Below are 19,991 nucleotides of genomic sequence, written 5' to 3'. Positions count from 1 at the left end.
ATTTCGTATCCTGCATCTTCTCTTTCATAAGGCTTCAGTTGATTTTGAAAGAGGTCAGATGGGGGTCTCCTTGGAGAAGGGTGCTTCTTTGTTTAGTAAAAGAAGGTTACGGGCTTGTGTTTTGCCAAAATCATTTTGCTTCCATCATGTGCCTTGTTTGCACAGTTGACCAAATCTAGCCTTGCCCTGTCAGAAATGACAACTTCAGTCTCCACTATTCCAGTTTTCCTGTTAGTTTTTCTTTTCTAAAAAATTTCTTGCCTTGCCCTGCTGCTTTGCAAAAGATTAGCTGCAGTATTAAATAATGTAACATTTTCTCCAAGTTTTGATCCCATCATCTTTTATCTTCAGGTACGATGTGTGGCCTCTGACCTTGAAAGGAAAAGGATTTGTAGTGGTGGACGCAATGGGTTGCTTCGACTGTGGGATGCTACGATAAACATCTAGGTTTTTATAATTCTACTTGCCTTGACGGTTTCAATGGATGATCAAGAAGGCTTGTGGTTGGGCTGGTGACCTCCATTTGCTAGAGGATTAAATGTACAAGTTTGCTCTATTTTGTTCAGCTTGCCACTAAATACATGCATTGCCCATGTATCTTGTATTAATTGTTACAAGCTCGTGTATTCTTGAACGTTTGTCTAAGTTATAAAATCTGTTTCAGAGATGTTTCTTTCAAAAATCTTAGCTCGATCAATTTATAGGGGCATCTTTATAAGTTTTTACAAAGAACAATTTCTGTGACTTTTTATGGAATTAAAGCCGAGCATCTTTCTTTTGCTTTGTCCTATAACATTAAACAATTTTTTTGTTGAGGTAGGCTTAGTGTTTAAATCGATACAAATGATTAAAAGCCATAAAGCAACAAGCTTGTTCTCAAGAGTAAACTACCAAAAGAATATATAATATAATGAAGAAATGAACCATCATGGCTTTGGAGCCAACAGGTGGTGTGGAGAAGTTAGTTCATTGGACGTACGGATCAGGAGGCTTCTCTCTAAGGTGGAAAGCTCCAATTTGAACTCTTTACATCCGATGGTGTTGGCAGCTTGCTTAGTCCCGTTTTATCTTAGATGCAAGATCGTTAAACCACTGAAGTGTTAGGGTGAACCAATATGATCCGGGCTTAAACCACTGAAGTATTAGGGTGAACCAATATGATCTGGCATTTTAGGTGTCTGTAGTGGGATGGAGGTCATTGCCCTGAGTTGGTAACTTTTGGTCATAGGGTGTCGCCTGATACTGGGGAACGTGTTCCTTTTTTCATTACAGAATAAATGGGAATTGATCTGACAGTAATTATGTAAAATGATCTCTTTCCATCTTTCACCACAATGTTTGGCAGGTGCATCACCCCATCGGTTGAGAGTTATAGTGAATTATAAACAATGGTATTATTGCCTCCGTTTTAATTTATGTGAATTTATTTCCTTTTTAGTCTCTGCCAAAAAAGAATGACCTCTTTCCATATTTGGAAACAATTTACCGTCATGCAATGTTTTTATAGCCATACAAAATATATGTGCTACTTTTTACGCCACGAGTTCAAAAGTCTTCTCTTTTTTCTTAAACTTCGTGCGCATAGTTTCACATAAATTGAAACGGAGGGAGTATTAGTTACCACAAGACAATTCCTACGAGGAAAGAGATCAAAATTATCCTCATAAGTGGATATAGTATCATGTATAAGGTAAAGTTTACCGGTGGAATGTGAACCTAATTAAAGTACTTGGTTAAAACTAGCCTTGCTACCGTTATCAAACCTCAATAAGGGAATTAATGTTGCCATCTGATGAGCCATGAAAGTTCCGTTGCAATAAAATTAGTTCATCACGATGAAAATACTAGAAACATTTGAACATTTAACAGTGTTGGTTACTTTTTCCTCTTTCTCATTGGGGTATTACAAATTATAGAGGAACACAGCAATATACAAACAAAGATCTATAAAGTAAAAAAGACAGAACAAAATTTAGAGAGAAGCACAATGTAAACACTTAGTTTCTGGCAAATTAATCATCCCATCATGGTTTGGTGAATTGGAGGGAGCATAGTAGCTTGTTGCAGCTGTATGTTCTGTTTTAAAGCCTGATTTCCTTGCCATCCTGGCAATGAAGAACAATCCATATCAATCAGAACTACGACAAGTATAATAGCGAAACCCAAAAAAAGAATGGTTCTGTTCATGATTTCATAGATAAGGACCATAATACAATTGACCTATCAACTTAATAATTATGGTGAGAAAAAAGAAATAAAATAAGGTTGAAAGTAGAAGTACCAATTGAAGGGTCAAGGCCTCTTAGGTGAAGCTCTCGATATTCTTGACAGAGAGCACAGCATTCACAAAAGCAGTGGATTACCCAGTCGGGTGCCGGTGATTCAATTAGCCCATACTGGCTCCTCAACTTTGTACGATAGGTGCATGACATTATGCAAGGCATTAGGACAAAGAATATCGCCCCATAGATCAAGCCGCTAGTGGTACAAGCTATAGTACACAAAAGGATAGACAAGGAGAGAGAGAGAGAGTTAAATAAAAGATTTTTCTGAAAGTAAAGAAAATTCAGAAAGGACAAAACTGCTATGAAGTGTAAGCATTTTCATTTGTTTTCTTATCTATGTATTACTTACTAGTTTGTCCAGAGTCTACAATCTCCGCAATCTGTCCGAATGTCAGGTAGGGGAAGCATGCTGTGATGAGAGCTGAAAGTTTGCACTAGCTAGTAAATCACATGGAAACTTTTACTTGTGTAAAAGAATAGAACGTTCCTTTGTCTGTATGTGCTTAAGTGCATGAAATAAGGAGATTGAAAATTGTTTACCATTTGTGGGGTCTTCCATGCAACCAAACAATCCAGTCTTCCAAGATTCAGTTGGGAGAAATGGCTTTGTAGGGATTCCCGTCATGAAAGTCTGTGGCATGGGAGATACCAGCGGCATCCCTTGTGGGCCCTGCACTAAACCGTTGGCCGCATGGAAAAACTGCCCATTGGGTTGTGGGAAATTAGTACTTGCTTGCACATTATGATTTTGAGGTACAAAGGATTGTGGTTCAGCCTGAGGAGGAAAGAATTGGGGATCAAATTGAGGTGGTGAAAAGGCATGTGCTTTAATAGGAGTTGGAGGAAAATCTTCCTTCTCTTCCTGATTAGGAAGAAATCCATGTGGCTCATAACAGTCCTGAGCAGGAGGGAAGGCCTGTGGCACAGATTGAGCATGAGGTTGAGGAAAGGCATGTACAGGAGTTGGGGGAAATGCTTGCGCTTCTTCCTGTGTAGGAGGAAAGACGTGGGGCTCATAATAATCTTGAGCAGGTGGGAAGGCATGTGGCAGGGGTTGAGACTGAGGTGGTGGAAAGGCTTCTGCTTGAGGTTGAGGATCGTGAACAGGGAAGCTGTTGTGTTGGCTAGGTTGTAGCTGTGACCTTAGAGTCGCTGATTGGGGCTGAGGCTGCTTCCTAGGCCTTTGAGTCTTTCCATTTTGCTGAGAGAACCGTGTGGTCACGGGCCTGCTTGTTGGCTGCTTGGATGATGAGGGAGGTGCTTGCAGTACAGATTGTTGTTGTTGTACTGAATCTTGTTGCATTGTCAGTTCTTGTGATGCAAATGTTGATGGCTCATTTTGACTTTCTTCTGGATAAAGATCTTCATGGAAAAGCTCAGTGGATGGTGGAGGCATTTCTTCAATGGTCTCTGCTTGTTGATGATCAAAACTTTCTACTACTTGAGAAGTGTATTCTTGATGAGGTTGCAGCTGGTGCTGATCATTTTGGGTTTGAACTTGGAACTGATGAATGGTGTTTGCACCTATACGTCCCATCTCTTCTTTACTCTCTCTGTGGAACGAAATAAGAGAGAGCACTTGAGGTTTAGATCATTTGAGTTGATAGAAGACTGACTATTAATGGAAGCAAAGACTTGGGTTAACAGCACAAGTATGATCTTAGATTCTTTATAAAAATTAAAAAGATTATGGGAAAAGTATGTGGAATTCCCCCAGTAGGCGTCTTGTTTATTTTTGGTGACATTCGGCTGGCAAGGGTCATGTTAATTCCACGTTCCTCTATTTTATGAATGTATGGACTATGGAGATCGTGAGAAGATTCTAAATGTAAGAAGGCTCAATTTATTAATTTACAAATTTGAAGCTAATTATTTAATTAGTTGCTAATTCTAACTTATGCTCTTACGCAACGTGTGAACAATACATGTTTTACATGTTAAACCCTTGTTTGATCTCCTCCGGTCATTCCAAATTTCTACAGCTTAACCACGAATAAGATACTCATATTGGATGTACACGGCGGTCAACGTTATCAGTTTTCTTTGAATGTTCTTATAACTAGTGGATCTTAACAAAATGTGCGATAATAATCAAACCAGCACGACTTTGACATGGTTTACCTTAGAGACAGTGCCAAGAAATCATGTCAATTCGAGGAGTTTCAGTACTCCAGATTCTTCCAGCAGGATGACAACTCCAATCTGGTAAAACCAAAGACTTGGTCCATCACACGCTATGCGAGCATCTTTTTTCAAAGTCAGTTACTTGTCTATATTATTTGTACTCTTATGAAGCACCAAGCAATGGAACTTCCAAGTTTTCTTCGAAGATCGAGGAATGTAGTGTCTATAATTATGTCATTCGGAAGAAGTCTTCACTCTGCTAGTTGAATCGCGTCCAGTAGGCTTCCCGTTCCACTCGCAGCCGCTACAGTCTCTGCCCTTCGGGTGAGCACTCTGTACGCACCATTTAAACTTTATTACTTTGGCTAAATTTTTTTTTTATTTGGCTAAAATAAATAGAGTTTCAACTAACTTTTGTAGATTTGGACCGGAAAGAAAGAGAAAAGAAATACATAGTTGAAACATATATTCATTTTGTCTAAAAAATTACAGTTGGGATAAAATTTGCAATGTATATTAAGAAGAAACAACGAGAAATACAATTAGAACAAACAAGTCACTATATTTGATTATGTAATAATTAATATTTGAATAATACCCCACTTGGAAGCTAATTTTTCGATTATTCTTCCCTCCCACGTGCCTAAATGAGAGTGTATCCATGCTCTTTTCCACATCAACATCTACGGGGGTCAAGACTATCAAATTTTCAAGTTCAGGAGGTATTAAAGACCACGTAAAGTTTAAAGAGAAACTAAACAAAAGTGTCAAGTTTACATCCCAAATATTTCCGCCGTAAATAATATTTAATAATTTTTAGGCACACACATTTTTTTGTTTGATATACATATATAATTGTCACATATTAAAGTCTATTTATTTTTTTAATCTAAAAAAGATCCGTTAGTGTTCTGTAATTAAACTTTATTTTATAACAAACAGTATCTATTATGTAATTACAATTGTATAATCAATCATGACATTGAAAATTATATTGTAATTATATAATAATAAATAAATAGATCTTTATAATTACTATTCCACGTAATTACTGCAGTACGTGTGATTCCAAATTCCAACCCTAACATATAAGTGGAACATTAAAATTTAGAAGGTGCTTTGACATTGGCGATTTTAAATCGCTTTATAAATCGCATTTGAGAAACGCAATTTATAAGCTGTGTTTATGCATTGCGATTTATAAGTCTCATTCTGTACCGATTGTACGTGCATTTTCCAATTGCAATCTATATATAACAGAACGGCATTCTCCTTTAAACTTTCGTTGCTTTCTGCGGCAACAAGATGATCGAACTAACTCTGGAACTGAAAGCTTAAGATCTTTGATCTATCAAAAAATTAGTTCAACATTTTCTCCATAGCATTGCATCGGATTGGTACATAGCAAATTTGTGACAATTCATATAAGCGTTTGAATGAACAATGGATCCCCAGGAAGGAGTATCGGAGAGAGATAAGGCAAAACCTACGTCTTCTTCTACTCCCCTTGCCGCTGTCTCTACCTACTGGAGAGGTACATTTTTCCGATGCAATAATCCCCTAAACTCCTTTTATTTATGATGCATATCACCGGCTCTAGGTTTTGCTGTTGATTATCGTCAAATTAATTTCAATTAGGATTAGTTGACTTCGCACTTGTCTTGTGAAAGGAATTTAACACTAGTCAAGAGAAAGTTCGCGTTTCTTCTATAAAATCAGTAGTTCACTTGATATGCTGCTCGGATTTTTAGCTACTGTTTCACTCAAGTTCACTTGCAATTTGCTGTAAAATGTCGGAACAGAGAGATAGAGTGAGAGAAGCGAAAAAACCTAAGTATCCTAGGCAGCTTTGGATTGCTAGTGATGAAGTGAATTTTTATAATACTCGGATTTTTGGCTACTTTTCACTCAAGCTCCTTTGCAATTCGCAGTAGAATGTTGGAACAGAGAGATAAAAAGAGGGAGGGGAAAAACTCAGGTGCTTAGTTAGATTTTGGATTGCTGGTGATGAAGTGAATTCATTGAAACAAAATGTTCACTTTGCTTTTGTATGTTTCATTCTGATTTCCATGATGTAGTTTTTCAAATGACTCCAATTATTTTGGCGCTGAGGCTTAGTTTTTGCTGTATTGTTATGTGTAATGATATTCATTGCATACTATTTTTAATTTGGTCTAAGAGAAGATAAAGTTGAAGATGCATTTTAAGCATATTGGTTTTCGTTTTCAACAAAAAAACAAATTTTACAGACTTTGATTTAGAGAAAGAAAGGAGTATACTGGATGAACAAGGTCTTAGAATTGCTGAAAATCAAGATATCAGTCAGAAGAACCGCCGGAAACTTGCGGAGAGCACTCGAGGTACTAAACATGCATTTCCATTGAGCTGATACTGCACTACCATTATAAATCCTTATAATTACTTTTACTTTTTTTGTTTGTGTAAAACATGTTCGTGCACCTCTTGGCAGACTTTAAAAAGGCTTCAAAAGAAGAAAAGTTGAGCTTATTTAACTCTTTGCTCAAGGGTTATCAAGAAGAGGTTGACAATCTTACAAAGAGAGCAAAATATGGGGAAAATGCTTTTCTTAACATTTATCAGAAACTTTATGAGGCACCAGATCCCTACCCGATTATTGCTTCTATTGCTGTAAGTACGATGCTGGATTTATAATCACTTATCCCTTGCTTGCGCAAATGAAAAACTTCATGCTCTTGAAAGAACTCCTAGAGTTTGATGATCAATCTTTGAAACAATATACTGTTAGAGCTTGTACTGGTGCTCGCTGCTGGCCACTAAAAATGGCTAGATTGAGCTAAAATTATTTAAGTTATTGTCACATGGCATTTTGCAGTGAGTGGATTAGTGGTCCGTGATTTTGGATTCTCAAATACTAAATTGTAGGCTGGTTATATGTTTCCATCTTAGATCAACTAAACTGTAACTGCTAAGTATGTGTAGGAAGAGGATTTGCGACTATCTTATTGCACAAACTTTTTCAGTGGCATAACAATCATGTCGAGTGGGGCTTGGGATACTGAAGTATTTCTGGTGGCTAACAGTTTTAAATGCTGGAATTGACACTATCCAGAAAAATGTTTTAGAAACAGTATTTAATGGCTTAAATGATGGCTACACAATTCAATTAAATAAATCTTCAGGGTGCTGTGCACAAAGCATTCAGGGATGCTTCAGTTTATTTACTTTTAAGTTTTCTCTGATTGTTCAAACTTTATGCAGGAAAAGGATTCAAAGATATCAGAATTAGAATCTGAGAATCGAAAAATGAAGGTTGAGCTTGAAGAATTTCGCATGGAGGCAACTCACTTGAAAAATCAACAAGCAACAATAAGAAGACTTGAAGAGCGTTGCCGTCAGTTAGAACAGCAGGCCAGTATTTATATATACATATGTGCCACACATGCGTATGTTTGCTACTTGCATATTGACAGTAATTTTGTTGATTATTACTGCAGTCACCCAGTTCACTACTTCGATGTGCAATCCCTACCATGTGAATTGTTGCTTATATTTATTCTCTACTTTGTAAAAGTTCCACACAAGTAGAGATGACACGATTTGAACTATGCTGAGTGGATCAGTGGAACCACCGTTAGCTTCTACTTAAAATTCACTCTGAGAGAGAGGAAAAGAAAAAGAAAAGAAAAGAAAGAGGAAGCTCAAGCTTTGTGGCTTTGCTAGCTTTTACTTTTCAAACCCACAAATCTTCTCAAGTAGCTCCACGTTTCGCTAGGATTCAACTCTAGAAAGGATTATCCCCACACAAAAATAAATAAATAAATAAAACCTAGAGAAAGGCCTTTTATTCTGTTTCAAAATTTGAACTGCTGATAGTACCAAATATCCATCATTGGCATCTGAAACTAGTCAGAGTCCCAAATTTGGTGTGTCTAATGGAGAACTTCAGTTGCTTTCTAATAATGGTCACAAGAGTATGATGATGGTGCTGCAGCACTTGGGAAATTGAATACAGTTAAATTAGAAGCCCAGGAGTCGTTCTTGAAGATGGTTTACTGCGGCTTGTGGCAAGTGGCCTTGAAGGGGGAGATGAAGTGGTTTTGCAAGCAAGTTAGAGTGTAACAGAGAGACAGTTTTTTTTTTAATGTGTGAGAGACTGGAGGTAACCAGAGACATGCAGCTGAGACATAAATGGAGTCTGCTAGGTTTCGTGAGTTGATTGGAGAAACTAGTCAGTTCATTTCACCATATAAATATCTAATAATGAAACATAGAGGCAGCTCAATAAGCTCATTAACCATTGAGTTTAACTTGAGCTAAGGGGACAAAAATAAGGAGGCTAAGCCTGAGTAAGAGTTAGTGTGGCTTCTCAGCACCCTTTGAGAGTGGTATTCAAGGTGAAGCTAAGAATATGATTTCTGCTTAATTTTCATGCACATAACTTTCCTGTTTTTATCTTTGTAATAATTCACATTACTTTTCCTCTTCCTTTTCCTTTCCTGTATTTTTGGGTCTTTTTCCCATAGGATGGGGAGTGTGGTTTGAGTTAGAATTTTGCACTTTCCGATGTTGGACTTTCTCTATAGTGCTGGCTTATAAAGAAAAGCGCATCTTCTTAGTACCATCTGATGTTGTGAATCTGAGTACATAGCAGCCAGCTTCATTTGGCTTGATCCTTAATATGTCCTTTTTGTGGTTCAGATGGAGGAGAAAGTCAAGGAAGTTGTGGAAATTAAGCAACGCAGTTTGGCAGAAGAGAACCAGAAAACTCTTGAGGTTTTAAAAGAAAGGTGTTACATTTAGCTTCACATCTATCTTTGAATAAGTATTTGGTGTCATATCTTTCCTTCTGGAATAGGAATATCATGATTTGCAGTCTTCTATTTGATGCAGGGAACAACTATTGCAGGATCAATTACGGCAAGCTCAAGAAAGTGTTTCGACCATGCAAAAGTTGCATGAACTTGCGCAGAGCCAGTTGTTTGAAGTCCATGCACAATCAGGTGTTATATTCATCTAGCCATAAGTCTGTTTATTTCTTTGATTTGTATTATGCTAATCTGAAAGCGTGCAGCTCTTTTTTCTAGTCAAAGTTCGGTTTCAGGATTTGGAACTGCTCTCTTTTTTTCCCCTCGTTTTATTGGCTAAATATATACCTTAATAAATAGCTGGACTAACTCATTTGTACTCAAATAGAGGGAGAGAGGGCAGCAAAGCAATCAGAAGTCAGCTTGTTAATGGATGAAGTTGAACGGGCTCAGACTCGCCTTCTTAGTCTTGAAAGAGAAAAGGTAATAGGATCTAACTATCTTTGGTTTCAATTTTTCTTCTTTTTGTGGTATATTGCTTCACTTTAAATTCCATATCAAGCATTTTAGCTGTGGACACTTTTCCACTCTGTTTCGACGGAGACTCAGTCAGCTCAACCATAAGATCTTACGGCACAATCGTAGTGAATTTTTTCTTTTTGGATTGATTAATAATATTATGCTTTGGCTTATTCAGGGATTGTTGCGCTCACAGTTACAGACGGCAACTGAAGATAATGATCACAAGAACAGGTTAAGTTCCTTGTCTTAACAAATTTGTTTTATCTCCTTCAGCCATATATGTATGTGACTGCAAATATATATCTTGCGAAAACCATCTCCTGACATGCTTTGACATCCAGTTGATCAATCTGTGGCTGGTGAACGATGTTCTTAGCTTGTTACACTGGTTCTGAGAAAGTTTATTACTCATGAAAATTAAAATGGTTAAAAGCTCCGTTTACATATCTGACTAGAGCAATGCAGTTTAACAAGAGGAAGGCGAAGTGTGAGAGTTTGTATGGCATACTCTAGAGCAAACTAGGTTAGTCAAGAATAGTGTATAAAAGTGTAATTACAGCAATCATTTCACACTTAAACCTTTTAATGTATTAACGTGTGAACTATGATCTATGACAAACATTTATATAGTACATCTTGTTTCTCTGTAGTTCTTTTTTCTTCCAAAACATGTCTATCATTGGTAAACAGGTTAAAGTAACTGGTCGAATGTCTTCACCGCTTCACTTTCAGCGATAATTTGGATGCAAATAGTGCTCTTGAGACTTCTCTGATTGCCAAGGAGAAGATCATTTCTGAGCTAAATACAGAACTTCATAATTTGGAGAACGCCTTATCAAATGAGCGAGAACAGCACATGAATGAGATAAAGAGGTTGAATGCGCTGCTTAATGAAAAGGTATGTTCCTTTGGTGCTAGTGTAATAGTTGTCAACTAAAAATGTACTGAGGATATAGAAAAATTCCAACTCTTCTTTGACCATAGTGTTACCTTCCTCACTGGTTTGCTTTTCTTTGACCATAGTGTTACCTTCCTCAGGGCCATCGGACTGGGTAAAACCTGAATTAACCGTGGTGCACCTGCGGGAAACTCCTTGCCGAGGGCCTGCGCACCCCCGGGATTAGTCGGGGCTCTTAGAGACTCGGACACCCGGTGCAAAATCAAAAAAAAAAAAAATGCTCCAACTGACTTCCTAATGTATTGGAACATGTTCATTGTTTTATACCAATTTTTGTGGGACCAATTTGAATAATGTTCCTACTTTCCACATTGGGGAATAAGATAGACGTTCATTGTCAATATTTGGATATTGTGTAAAACTTTTTTCCTTTATGTTTTATCCCCTCTGATCTATTTTTGTGTTAGTAATTTAGGTGCTCTGAGATATACTTCACATTTCTTGCGTAAAGTACTAGTAGCAGTCCTAGGTATTTATGCCTTTCAAATTGACTCAGCTCCTCTAGGAGCACTTATGCTGAGTTTCACTCTGAAGGCTCAGGGGTTCAACTTTGATAAGTTGCTGCAACTATTCTATTATACATATTATAATAGGCATCAAGTTGTGTTGTTGGTCAATCTCTCTTTTAAGGCCTTTTTTTCTCGTTTCCCCCAATTAATCATGCTTTTGAATCTACCCTAGGAAGTTGCTCTTGAGGAACTGAAGAAGGAACTTCAAACAAGGCCAACAACAAAGGTGATTGATGATTTGAGGAAGAAAGTTAAAATCTTACAGGTTATTCTCACTCAATATGCTTCAGTTACTCGATTTTGTGTAGGTTTTACAAGTCCTTTTAATTTTTGGTTTTCGTTGAACTTCCGACTTCTCAAGATAGCCTAAGAAATCTCTAAACACATTTCTCAACATATAAGATATTGACTGCTTTTCTCTTTTCTTCATTTTCCTTTTTCTTCCCTGTGTTACATACAACAACAACAACAACGACCCAGTAAAATCCCACTAGTGGGGTCTGGGGAGGGTAGTGTGTACGCAGACCTTACCCCTACCTCGAAGGAGTAGAGAGACTGTTTCCTTTTTCTTCCCTGCGTTACATGACTACATCAATTTGCTCCACTATATCCAGCTTCATTTGCTTCTATTCATCTTTGAGTTTGGAACTGGGTCTCTCCATGATTCACTACCTAGCTCAAGAATGTCATTGCTACATTCTCCACTGTAATCCTTTTGTTGCTTTGAGTAGGCAGTGGGTTACAATACAATTGAGGCCGAAGACTGGGAAGTTGCTACCAGTGGAGAAGAGATGAGCAAACTTGAGTCCTTACTTCTTGATAAGAATCGGAAAATGGAGCATGAGCTGACACAGTTAAAGGTAACTTGCAAGTAGTGATTATGCCCCAACTATATGTTTGATTGTCATGAATAATTATGGGAAAAATCTGAATGTATTTAGATGGTAATGCTCTCAGAGATAAATTATGTTTATTTGATTATCATATAGTGTCTGTATCTGAGGAGTCAATTTATCAATCATGAATCATGTTGTTTTAACTTCTTTCTATGATTTCAGTTCCAACTTTCTGAAAGGACGTCTTCATTGGACTCTTCGGAAGCCAAGATTGTAGAATTAACTGCAAAGCTTAACGAACAACAACGATTAGTACAGAAGTTAGAGGATGATATTCTAAAGGTTTGTGCAGTTTTCTCCCCTCCCATTCTCCCAAACCCAGGTTTGTTGGATGTAAATATTGCATTATATATTGTGGTAGATATAATAGTGTTACTTTTGCATGTTGGTGATTGAACATGATGTGCCAGAAACAGGATTTATTTAGATTTAAATTTGCCCAAGTGATTGCTGCTTGCTTTTCTATTAGTTTGTAAAGAATTGAGTGTAGTTTAGTAAATTATATTTTTCAGAGAACTCTATTGTTGCTATTGCAGGGATATAGTTCTAAAGACAGAAAAAACACTCTAATTGATGATTGGGATTTGTCAGAGTCTGGAGGAAAAGAGGCATCTGAGGTGAATATTGGTCTTTGCTTGCTTCCTTATTTTTTCGTCTCTGCCCTAGAAAGAAAGGTTATATATAGACTATTTGAACTAAGCCTTGCTCCTGCATCTTGTCAACTCTCTCTGCAAGTGGCTTACCTTCCTTTTTCTAAAGGTTCAATTCTTTCATATAGTTGAGCAGGTGATCTTCTCCCTTTTACCCCTCAGCCTAAAGGTTTCAATAAAGGCCATGTCATAGCATACTCCAGCAGTCCAGTACTTGGATCTTTCAGAAATTGCTATAAATTTAAAATTACCAGTTTGTCGTTTAATATTTCAGTCTAATCTTATTGCTTGGCCTCAATCACATTATCTGTTTAACTTAAGGAGTGCGAGTCATGTAGTAGTGGTTGAGAAATCTGCCTTAAAGGGATCCCCTGAAGTGATCTTTTAAGCGGATGGTAAGGGATTGAGAACTGCACAACAGATTACATCAACAGTATCATTTGAACAGATTTATTACTGTTTAAGAAGATGACAAACTGTTAAAAAACAAAAACACAACTTGGTTAAGATTGAACTTGATGTCAGTAGTTCAAGACATCCCTTCAATCCAAAAAATAGGTCGATGCGTATTCTTTCTGGTACCTGAGAAAGCAGGATAGTATAACTCCGGCCTAGTTCTGCGTATCACATCTGTTACTAATTTAACAGCTGACCTATCTCCCAACATTTTGCATGTTTGATTTCTCATTCCAACATGACCCACAAAAGAAGCCACCCTATGCCAACTTTCTGAAGAAATGGAATATGATATTGATCAATATGGATTCAGATAAAAGTTTTAAATTGTGAACTCCTACCATCACATCTCCTATTTCCTCTAAGAGACTCCTTTGGGGAACTAGTCACCGAACAACGAAACCTGCTTTTTTATGACTGATGCATATGGTTACCCCTCGGAAACAGCCTCTCTTCCCTTCCAGGGGTAGGGGTAGGGGTAAGGCTGCATACTTCTTACCTCCCTAGACCCCATTTGTGGGAAATTACTGGGTTTTTTGTTGTTGTTGTTGTTGTATATGGTTACCTCCAAAGGATTGCATAACCTCCATTAGTAGTCTTGCAGTAACCTTGGAGATCCACCTCTGTTAGGCAGAGGAACAAGCGATGATAAACCAATCTAAAACAAAATGAAATAAGAATCCAATTGATGAAAATGAATGACATCTGTTAGTGATCAACAAAAACGAATGAAATCTGTTAAAGAGTGGAGAAAAGAGTATTTGTTGGGTATCATAGATAACCATCATACAAAGGATAATTTCCTCGAGTTATCTATTGACGTGTAAGATTGTGTTTCCAAAGGGTCGATGCTTCTGATTCATGCATTTCAAGTTCTAAAACGCTATAATTTATGAGTATGAGCTCTCTAAAAGTTGACACATATTTACTTATCAAAAAAAAAATATTAACATATATTTAATAGAATGCAGAACAGAGGCATGTTTCATCAGACCAAGATCAAAACTCTATGCTTAAGGTGATTTGCAACCAACGAGATCGCTTCCGGACTCGCTTGCAGGAAACTGAGGAGGTTTCACTCTTTTTTCCTTTCTTATTGAAATGATTTCTACTTCTATCTTTCCACCCACCTTCCAAAAACCACAGATTATTTTATCTTTTATGATTACAAGAGTCATTAGCTTGTAATTCTTAATCTTGCTAGGAAATTAGACGGCTGAACGAGACGATAGGGGTGTTGACCTCAGAACTCGAAAAAACAAAAGCAGATAATGTCAAACTTTACGGAAAGATCCGTTATGTTCAGGATTATAATTCTGAGAGAGTGATCTCAAGAGGATCAAAGAAGGTGACCTACCTGGATTTATTGTTGATTTCACAGTCTGCTTCAATTTCTTTTTCTCTGAAATGCTGCCTTCTCATTCTCAGTATGCAGAAGACCTAGAAAGTGGTTTCAGCTCAGATGTGGAATCCAAATACAAGAAGATGTATGAGGATGATATTAATCCATTTGCAGCATTCTCAAAGAAGGTTTCTTTCACATCTTAATTGAATTCCAAGTCTTTTTTCCAGAGGGCACGGTTAGGCTGGTGTTAGTAAAACTTAGTTGCTCCACTTGCCTCCATCTGCCAAGTCCATTCATTTGAGGCCTCTGAATTAGCTTTCAGAATCATTTAAATTGATGAGAGCAGCTTCCTTTGCGTTTTATTTTTAATGTCCCATCACAAAAATTGCCAAACATTTAAAGTTCCAACTTCTAAACTGTTTCTATATGTTCTCATCTTTCTGTCTTTCCCAACATTTACATTGTCTAGTCCGTGCAATAGCTTCCCTTTAATTTTCTGTATGTCCCTTGTTTCCATTTCTTTATCTGTTCATGATCATACCCATTTTACTCATGCTATTGGAGGTTGTTGGTCCGCATCTTATCAAATCTTTTTGCCTATAATAGGAAAGAGACCAGAGATACAAGGATCTGGGTTTGAGAGACAAGATTACTCTCAGTAGTGGACGTTTTCTTCTTGGTAACAAGTAAGCTTCCACTATTATGTTTCCTCTTTAGTTAGCTCGACACTCGTAAGTTATGATGAGCATTATGGAAAAAGTTAGGTGTCATTGTTGATTGTTGTCACCGGTTTTATCCTGGATGGTATTAATAGTAGATTTGAGTCTCATACATTTTATATCATTTAAAAGGTAAATATATAAAATAGTGTTGTTCTTAGATTCAGCAGGAATAAAGTGTACAAAATTTTTATATGACTACTACTTTCATTATACGCCATTTTCCCCTCTTCGTGGGTTTTAAAGCAGTGGGGAAAGAGGAAATATTTTAAGACCATATTCACAGTTGAAATGTGATTGTATTAAAATCAGCATTTGAATGCCATGTAATGAAGTGAAGCAAAATTTCATGTTGCAGATATGCCCGTACCTTTGCATTCTTTTACACCATTGGGTTGCACATTTTAGTGTTCACCTGCCTATACAGGATGTCAGCTTTGAGTAACCTCAGGTAAAACCTCATGGACACCCCCACTCTCTATATTATAAAAAAGAAATATCATTATTGTTTCTGTGGTGTAATTCATGATCCATAAGGTGGTTGTTTATTAGATTGAGTTGATTTTTTTGCAGCCATGGATCTGAAGAATCTTTTGTTGGAGACAAGACTATCAATCTTCCTCATGCCCTATAGGTCCTCTTCAATATGTCAAAATTTTGAGTCTTTTAAGTCCTTGCAATCACGTGGGAAACATAGGAGCTCTGTATAAACATGTATAGGTTAAAAATTACACATTAATTGGTTAATTCAAGTTTGATTGTGCATTAAAAAACTACCAAATCCTGGTACAGCGGATTTCTTCTTGCTCTCTAGTGTTGTTTCTTTCCACGTGATACTCTCGTGCATTTAAAAAAAATGAAAGGCACATGGAGCAAATAAATTTGGTATTTTGCAAAATGTTACCCTGAAAATGTTTTCAAGTGTTTAGTTGCCTTGAATTTGAAAAATATTTTCTGAGGAATTTGTTTTCATTAAAATGGAAAATGGCTCCTCTTACTTTTGGGTGGAAGTTTTTTATTTTAACTAAAAATTTTCTGCTCTATTCAATCTCCCATGTTGCATTCAACATTTATACTTTGTTACCAACACTGATCAGTATCTGAAAATATCAGCAAAAGACTATCCTCGTATCTTACTTTATAGCTTGTACAATTATCATATTTAACCTAATCTGTATCCAACTTAATATTAGAAACTAATTTTCTAAGGAAAATGCTTTCCATGCAAAACGTGAAGAAACTATCATAGTCGGTGCTTGGGTGGTTGATATTTCGTGATCTCAACTTGGGTACGGTTTGGAATATGTAGTATCTTCTTTTAGGTCAGCAGTTCAGTTCCGGGCCAATCTGATACGCTTTTTCTCACTGGCTATCATATTGAAGTGCTAAGCTTGTGTTAACGGTATCTTTCTTTCTTTCTATTTTGTAGTCTTGTAGATACTGAATTAATTTGGTTGGATGAGAAAAATTAACTTGGTGGTAGCTTGGATGTTTCCGGCGATACCCTTAATTTAAAATTGGTCAAAACTATGAATATAAGGTGGATATCGAATGGTAATAGAAGTTATTTCGACTTAATTACCCAAAAAAAAAAAAAAAAGTTATTTCAACTCATACATTCTGAGATGAGCAAATGTTGGGAAAAAAGTCGGGCAAAATAAGATAGCGCTATGCCATTTCTCTATTTTAGGATCGAGTCACTTAAATAGGAGGTAAGAACTAAGAAGAGTGAGAGCCTAGCCTACCAAAAAGTTTCTGCTACTTGTACTAGTGTATACCCCTGCTTAATTACAAAAAGCGAAAAATAAGAAACAAAACTCTTACTGCCACCATTCTGCACAATTGGCAAGTGAGCATACACGAATGTTTGGAATCATGTAAAGACATTGTCTAATATCAATGACTAAACAATCCTTTAAACAAAGTCGTTGTAGTATAGTGGTAAGTATTCCCGCCTGTCACGCGGGTGACCCGGGTTCGATCCCCGGCAACGGCGTTACTTTTTTGGTTTTAACATTTGTTTGACGGCGATGCCAGATAAAATTGAATGATACAGCAAAGTATGACGCCGTTCACAGCCAAGTCGTTTGTAGTACAGTGGTGAGTAGTCCCGCCTATCACGTTTCTCACATTTTTAATGCCTGTCACCACTCACAGGAGCTGCCATTTTCCCCTTTTACGAATTGGTATTGCATCAACTCTTCGAGTTATATTGGTATAACTTCTATAGTACTCCTATTAAACTAGATATCTATGTAGGGAATCGGTGAGGATTTAGTTGGATTTGTTGGAAAAAGGTTTGCTGTCGGTGAGGATTTAGTGCTCGAGAATTTAGACTAAGTGGGTGTTGGACATAAGAATGGTAAAAATTCAAAAAAAAAAAAGTAAGAACAAATTCCAAGTGAAAATGGAATTTAAAAATTAGATTTGTATTTGGAGGTGAATATAATTTTGGGCTGTTTTGAAGTTTTATGAGTGATTTGAGGGAAAATTTTAAAAAATAATTTTTTTGAGTTTTTCAAATTTTCGAAAAGTATGACGCCATTCACAGCCAAGTCGTTTGTAGTACAGTGGTGAGTAGTCCCGCCTATCACGTTTCTCACATTTTTAATGCCTGTCACCACTCACATGAGCTGCCATTTTCCCCTTTTACGAATTGGTATTGCATCAACTCTTCGAGTTATATTGGTATAATTTCTATAGTACTCCTATTAAACTAGATATCTATGTAGGGAATCGGTGAGGATTTAGTTGGATTTGTTGGAAAAAGGTTTGCTGTCGGTGAGGATTTAGTGCTCGAGAATTTAGACTAAGTGGGTGTTGGACATAAGAATGGTAAAAATTCAAAAAAAAAAAAGTAAGAACAAATTCCAAGTGAAAATGGAATTTAAAAATTAGATTTGTATTTGGAGGTGAATATAATTTTGGGCTGTTTTGAAGTTTTATGAGTGATTTGAGGGAAAATTTTAAAAAATAATTTTTTTGAGTTTTTCAAATTTTCGAAAAATTCCAAAATTCATCTTCAAATAAAAAATTAAAATTTTTATGATCAAATATTAATTTCGAAAAAAAAAATAAAAAAAATTATTATGTCCAAACGGGTTTTAAAAGTGCCAGATTTGTCGATAAGGAAGAGCGCTCGACACTCGTCACGACAGTAGTGTAGGTGGGGGCGTGGGACATGTTTTTTCCCTTCCTTTTTGGCTCTTTTACCAGACAGGGGTTCAGTACTATTGACGTAGTGAAAAGTTTCATCCACTAGTTGTTGGAATTAGAGTGATCTTTCCTTTTGATTAGAAGATTCAACAGCTAATTCACCCTCGCAATTAAATTATGTAAAATATGAGGGAGAAATTAACAAATAACCAGATTATAAGTGGTCATTCAAAAATAGCCACAGTTTCAAAAGTAATCGAAATTTAGCCACTTTTCATGTAAAGATAATCTGAACGAAAACACTGTTCAAAATCTGGAAAAATACTCCAGTATAATATACTGGGCATGATTATATGCCCTGGTACCGCACGTTACCCGACTTTTCATCGGGAACCCCATTCACCGAGCTGGCGGTCGGTACGTTCCATATGCCGGGAGGCACGAGGCACTGGTATGTTATTTGGTATTCTTACTTATAACTGTGATATAGCATTCTGTAATTTATATTTTACATGTTTTGCAGGCTATTGGTCTACATTTAGTCTACCAGTTGGGACTGCAGATGCAACAACATGTCGGCGATCCTGCGGTCGCTTTGTAAGAGTATGGGCGTCAGGTTACAAAGGTGGTTGCCCGGACACTGCATTGAGCCAGAGAGGACGAGCGCTTAGAGCACGTCCCTGCTTATGTGGCGCTAGAGCACTACTATCGAAGTAGGCTTGTCCCACGACCGAAAGGACAAAGAGGCAGGGCTGTCCCACGAGGCAGGGGTGCCTCACGGGGTCGTGGGGGCCGACGAGGAGGTGGTCCCCATCAACGGGGCGTTGAGGCACCTGTTGAGCCACCTGATGAGGATGTTGGAGCTGATCTGCCGGGTTACCTCCCTCAGCCAGATGAGCATCCCAACAACATGTCGTCGTACATCCTTCAGCTGGCACTGACTGCGGCAGCATTGCAGGTGACCCCGTCAGATCAATTGTTGATCACGGGCATGAGCATTACCGGAGAGTGGGAGCATTTCTTTTCAGGCCCATCGACCGCTGCTGAGGATCGATCGACCCGAGATGTGGATGGTGGGCGCCGGCTGAGTTATGGCTCATCGTCAACGGGTGCTGTGGATCTTTCACAGGCGCAGGTATGTTTGTATTACTATTAAATTTAAATTTGTTTTTATCTCATTAATTCGTGATAACCAGAGATTTTGATACATTTTATACTCCTTCTTGCTTATGTTTTGATTAGAAATTTGTAAAAATAGTCCCAACAGGCTCACAAGTTGTGCTTGATTGCAGGTTTGATCAACAAAGTGACAAGATGTCAAAGATCAGCTCAAAAAGGAGTGAAGCTTGCACAAGTACCAAGACAAGACAAAGCTCAAGCAAAATAGGCCCAATGCAGTCGCACACCATTTTGTGCGGTCCGCACAAGTGAGGTTCAGAGAGTTTGATTTCCAGGCCAGCAGGCAATGCGGCCGCATGAGATTTAATGCGGTTCATATTGGAGTCATTGCGGCCGCACTCGACTTAGTGCAGTCCGCAGAACCAAGAATCAGAGAAGTGCTAGTTTGGAGATTAAAGCCAATGC

At 37.5% G+C, this 19,991-nt stretch overlaps 3 protein-coding genes and 1 non-coding gene across 5 annotated transcripts in view; 3 read left to right on the top strand and 1 right to left on the bottom strand.

The window, feature by feature from the left end:
- Positions 1-682, top strand: part of LOC107772888 (DENN domain and WD repeat-containing protein SCD1) — a 53,125-nt gene extending 52,443 nt beyond the window's left edge. For both annotated transcript variants that reach the window (XM_075256423.1, XM_075256424.1), the window contains exon 31: positions 352-682. In XM_075256423.1, the coding sequence (XP_075112524.1) occupies positions 352-447 (96 nt within the window). In that variant the 3' untranslated portion in view covers positions 448-682. The remainder of the gene's footprint in view (positions 1-351) is intronic.
- A 1,091-nt stretch (positions 683-1,773) lies between these two features.
- On the bottom strand, positions 1,774-4,107 carry LOC107824674 (uncharacterized). Its single transcript, XM_016651471.2, has 4 exons — positions 2,826-4,107; positions 2,635-2,706; positions 2,282-2,491; positions 1,774-2,105 (listed from the first exon to the last, which is right to left on the bottom strand). The coding sequence occupies exons 1-4, from the start codon at positions 3,820-3,822 to the stop codon at positions 2,017-2,019; spliced, it is 1,368 nt and encodes a 455-aa protein (XP_016506957.1). The 5' UTR covers positions 3,823-4,107; the 3' UTR covers positions 1,774-2,016.
- Positions 4,108-5,589: 1,482 nt separating this feature from the next.
- LOC107824673 (protein CASP) lies at positions 5,590-16,032 on the top strand. Its single transcript, XM_016651470.2, has 19 exons — positions 5,590-5,943; positions 6,659-6,769; positions 6,880-7,058; positions 7,650-7,799; positions 9,090-9,178; positions 9,282-9,391; positions 9,585-9,679; positions 9,894-9,949; positions 10,451-10,616; positions 11,358-11,450; positions 11,917-12,045; positions 12,244-12,363; positions 12,618-12,698; positions 14,152-14,259; positions 14,392-14,535; positions 14,616-14,717; positions 15,139-15,218; positions 15,610-15,702; positions 15,825-16,032. The coding sequence occupies exons 1-19, from the start codon at positions 5,853-5,855 to the stop codon at positions 15,883-15,885; spliced, it is 2,058 nt and encodes a 685-aa protein (XP_016506956.1). The 5' UTR covers positions 5,590-5,852; the 3' UTR covers positions 15,886-16,032.
- A 1,143-nt stretch (positions 16,033-17,175) lies between these two features.
- On the top strand, positions 17,176-17,247 carry TRNAD-GUC (transfer RNA aspartic acid (anticodon GUC)). The gene has a single exon. It is a non-coding gene; the product is annotated as a tRNA-Asp (tRNA).
- Positions 17,248-19,991: the final 2,744 nt, after the last annotated feature.

The sequence above is a fragment of the Nicotiana tabacum genome, chromosome 6 (genome assembly GCF_000715075.1).
Source record: "Nicotiana tabacum cultivar K326 chromosome 6, ASM71507v2, whole genome shotgun sequence".
Taxonomy (NCBI): Eukaryota; Viridiplantae; Streptophyta; class Magnoliopsida; order Solanales; family Solanaceae; genus Nicotiana; species Nicotiana tabacum.
Note: the sequence above shows the minus strand (reverse complement) of the source record. Positions and strands in the feature narration are given on the sequence as shown.

Coding starts and splice junctions, on each gene's coding strand:
- LOC107824674 (XM_016651471.2), bottom strand. CDS start 3,822: ATGGGACGTATAGGTGCAAACACCATTCATCAGTTCCAAGTTCAAACC. Junction 2,707..2,825: donor CATGGAAGACCCCACAAATG/GTAAACAATTTT, acceptor GCAAACTTTCAG/CTCTCATCACAGCATGCTTC. Junction 2,106..2,281: donor AGGCCTTGACCCTTCAATTG/GTACTTCTACTT, acceptor CTTCATTGCCAG/GATGGCAAGGAAATCAGGCT.
- LOC107824673 (XM_016651470.2), top strand. CDS start 5,853: ATGGATCCCCAGGAAGGAGTATCGGAGAGAGATAAGGCAAAACCTACG. Junction 9,179..9,281: donor CTTGAGGTTTTAAAAGAAAG/GTGTTACATTTA, acceptor TATTTGATGCAG/GGAACAACTATTGCAGGATC. Junction 14,718..15,138: donor TTGCAGCATTCTCAAAGAAG/GTTTCTTTCACA, acceptor TGCCTATAATAG/GAAAGAGACCAGAGATACAA.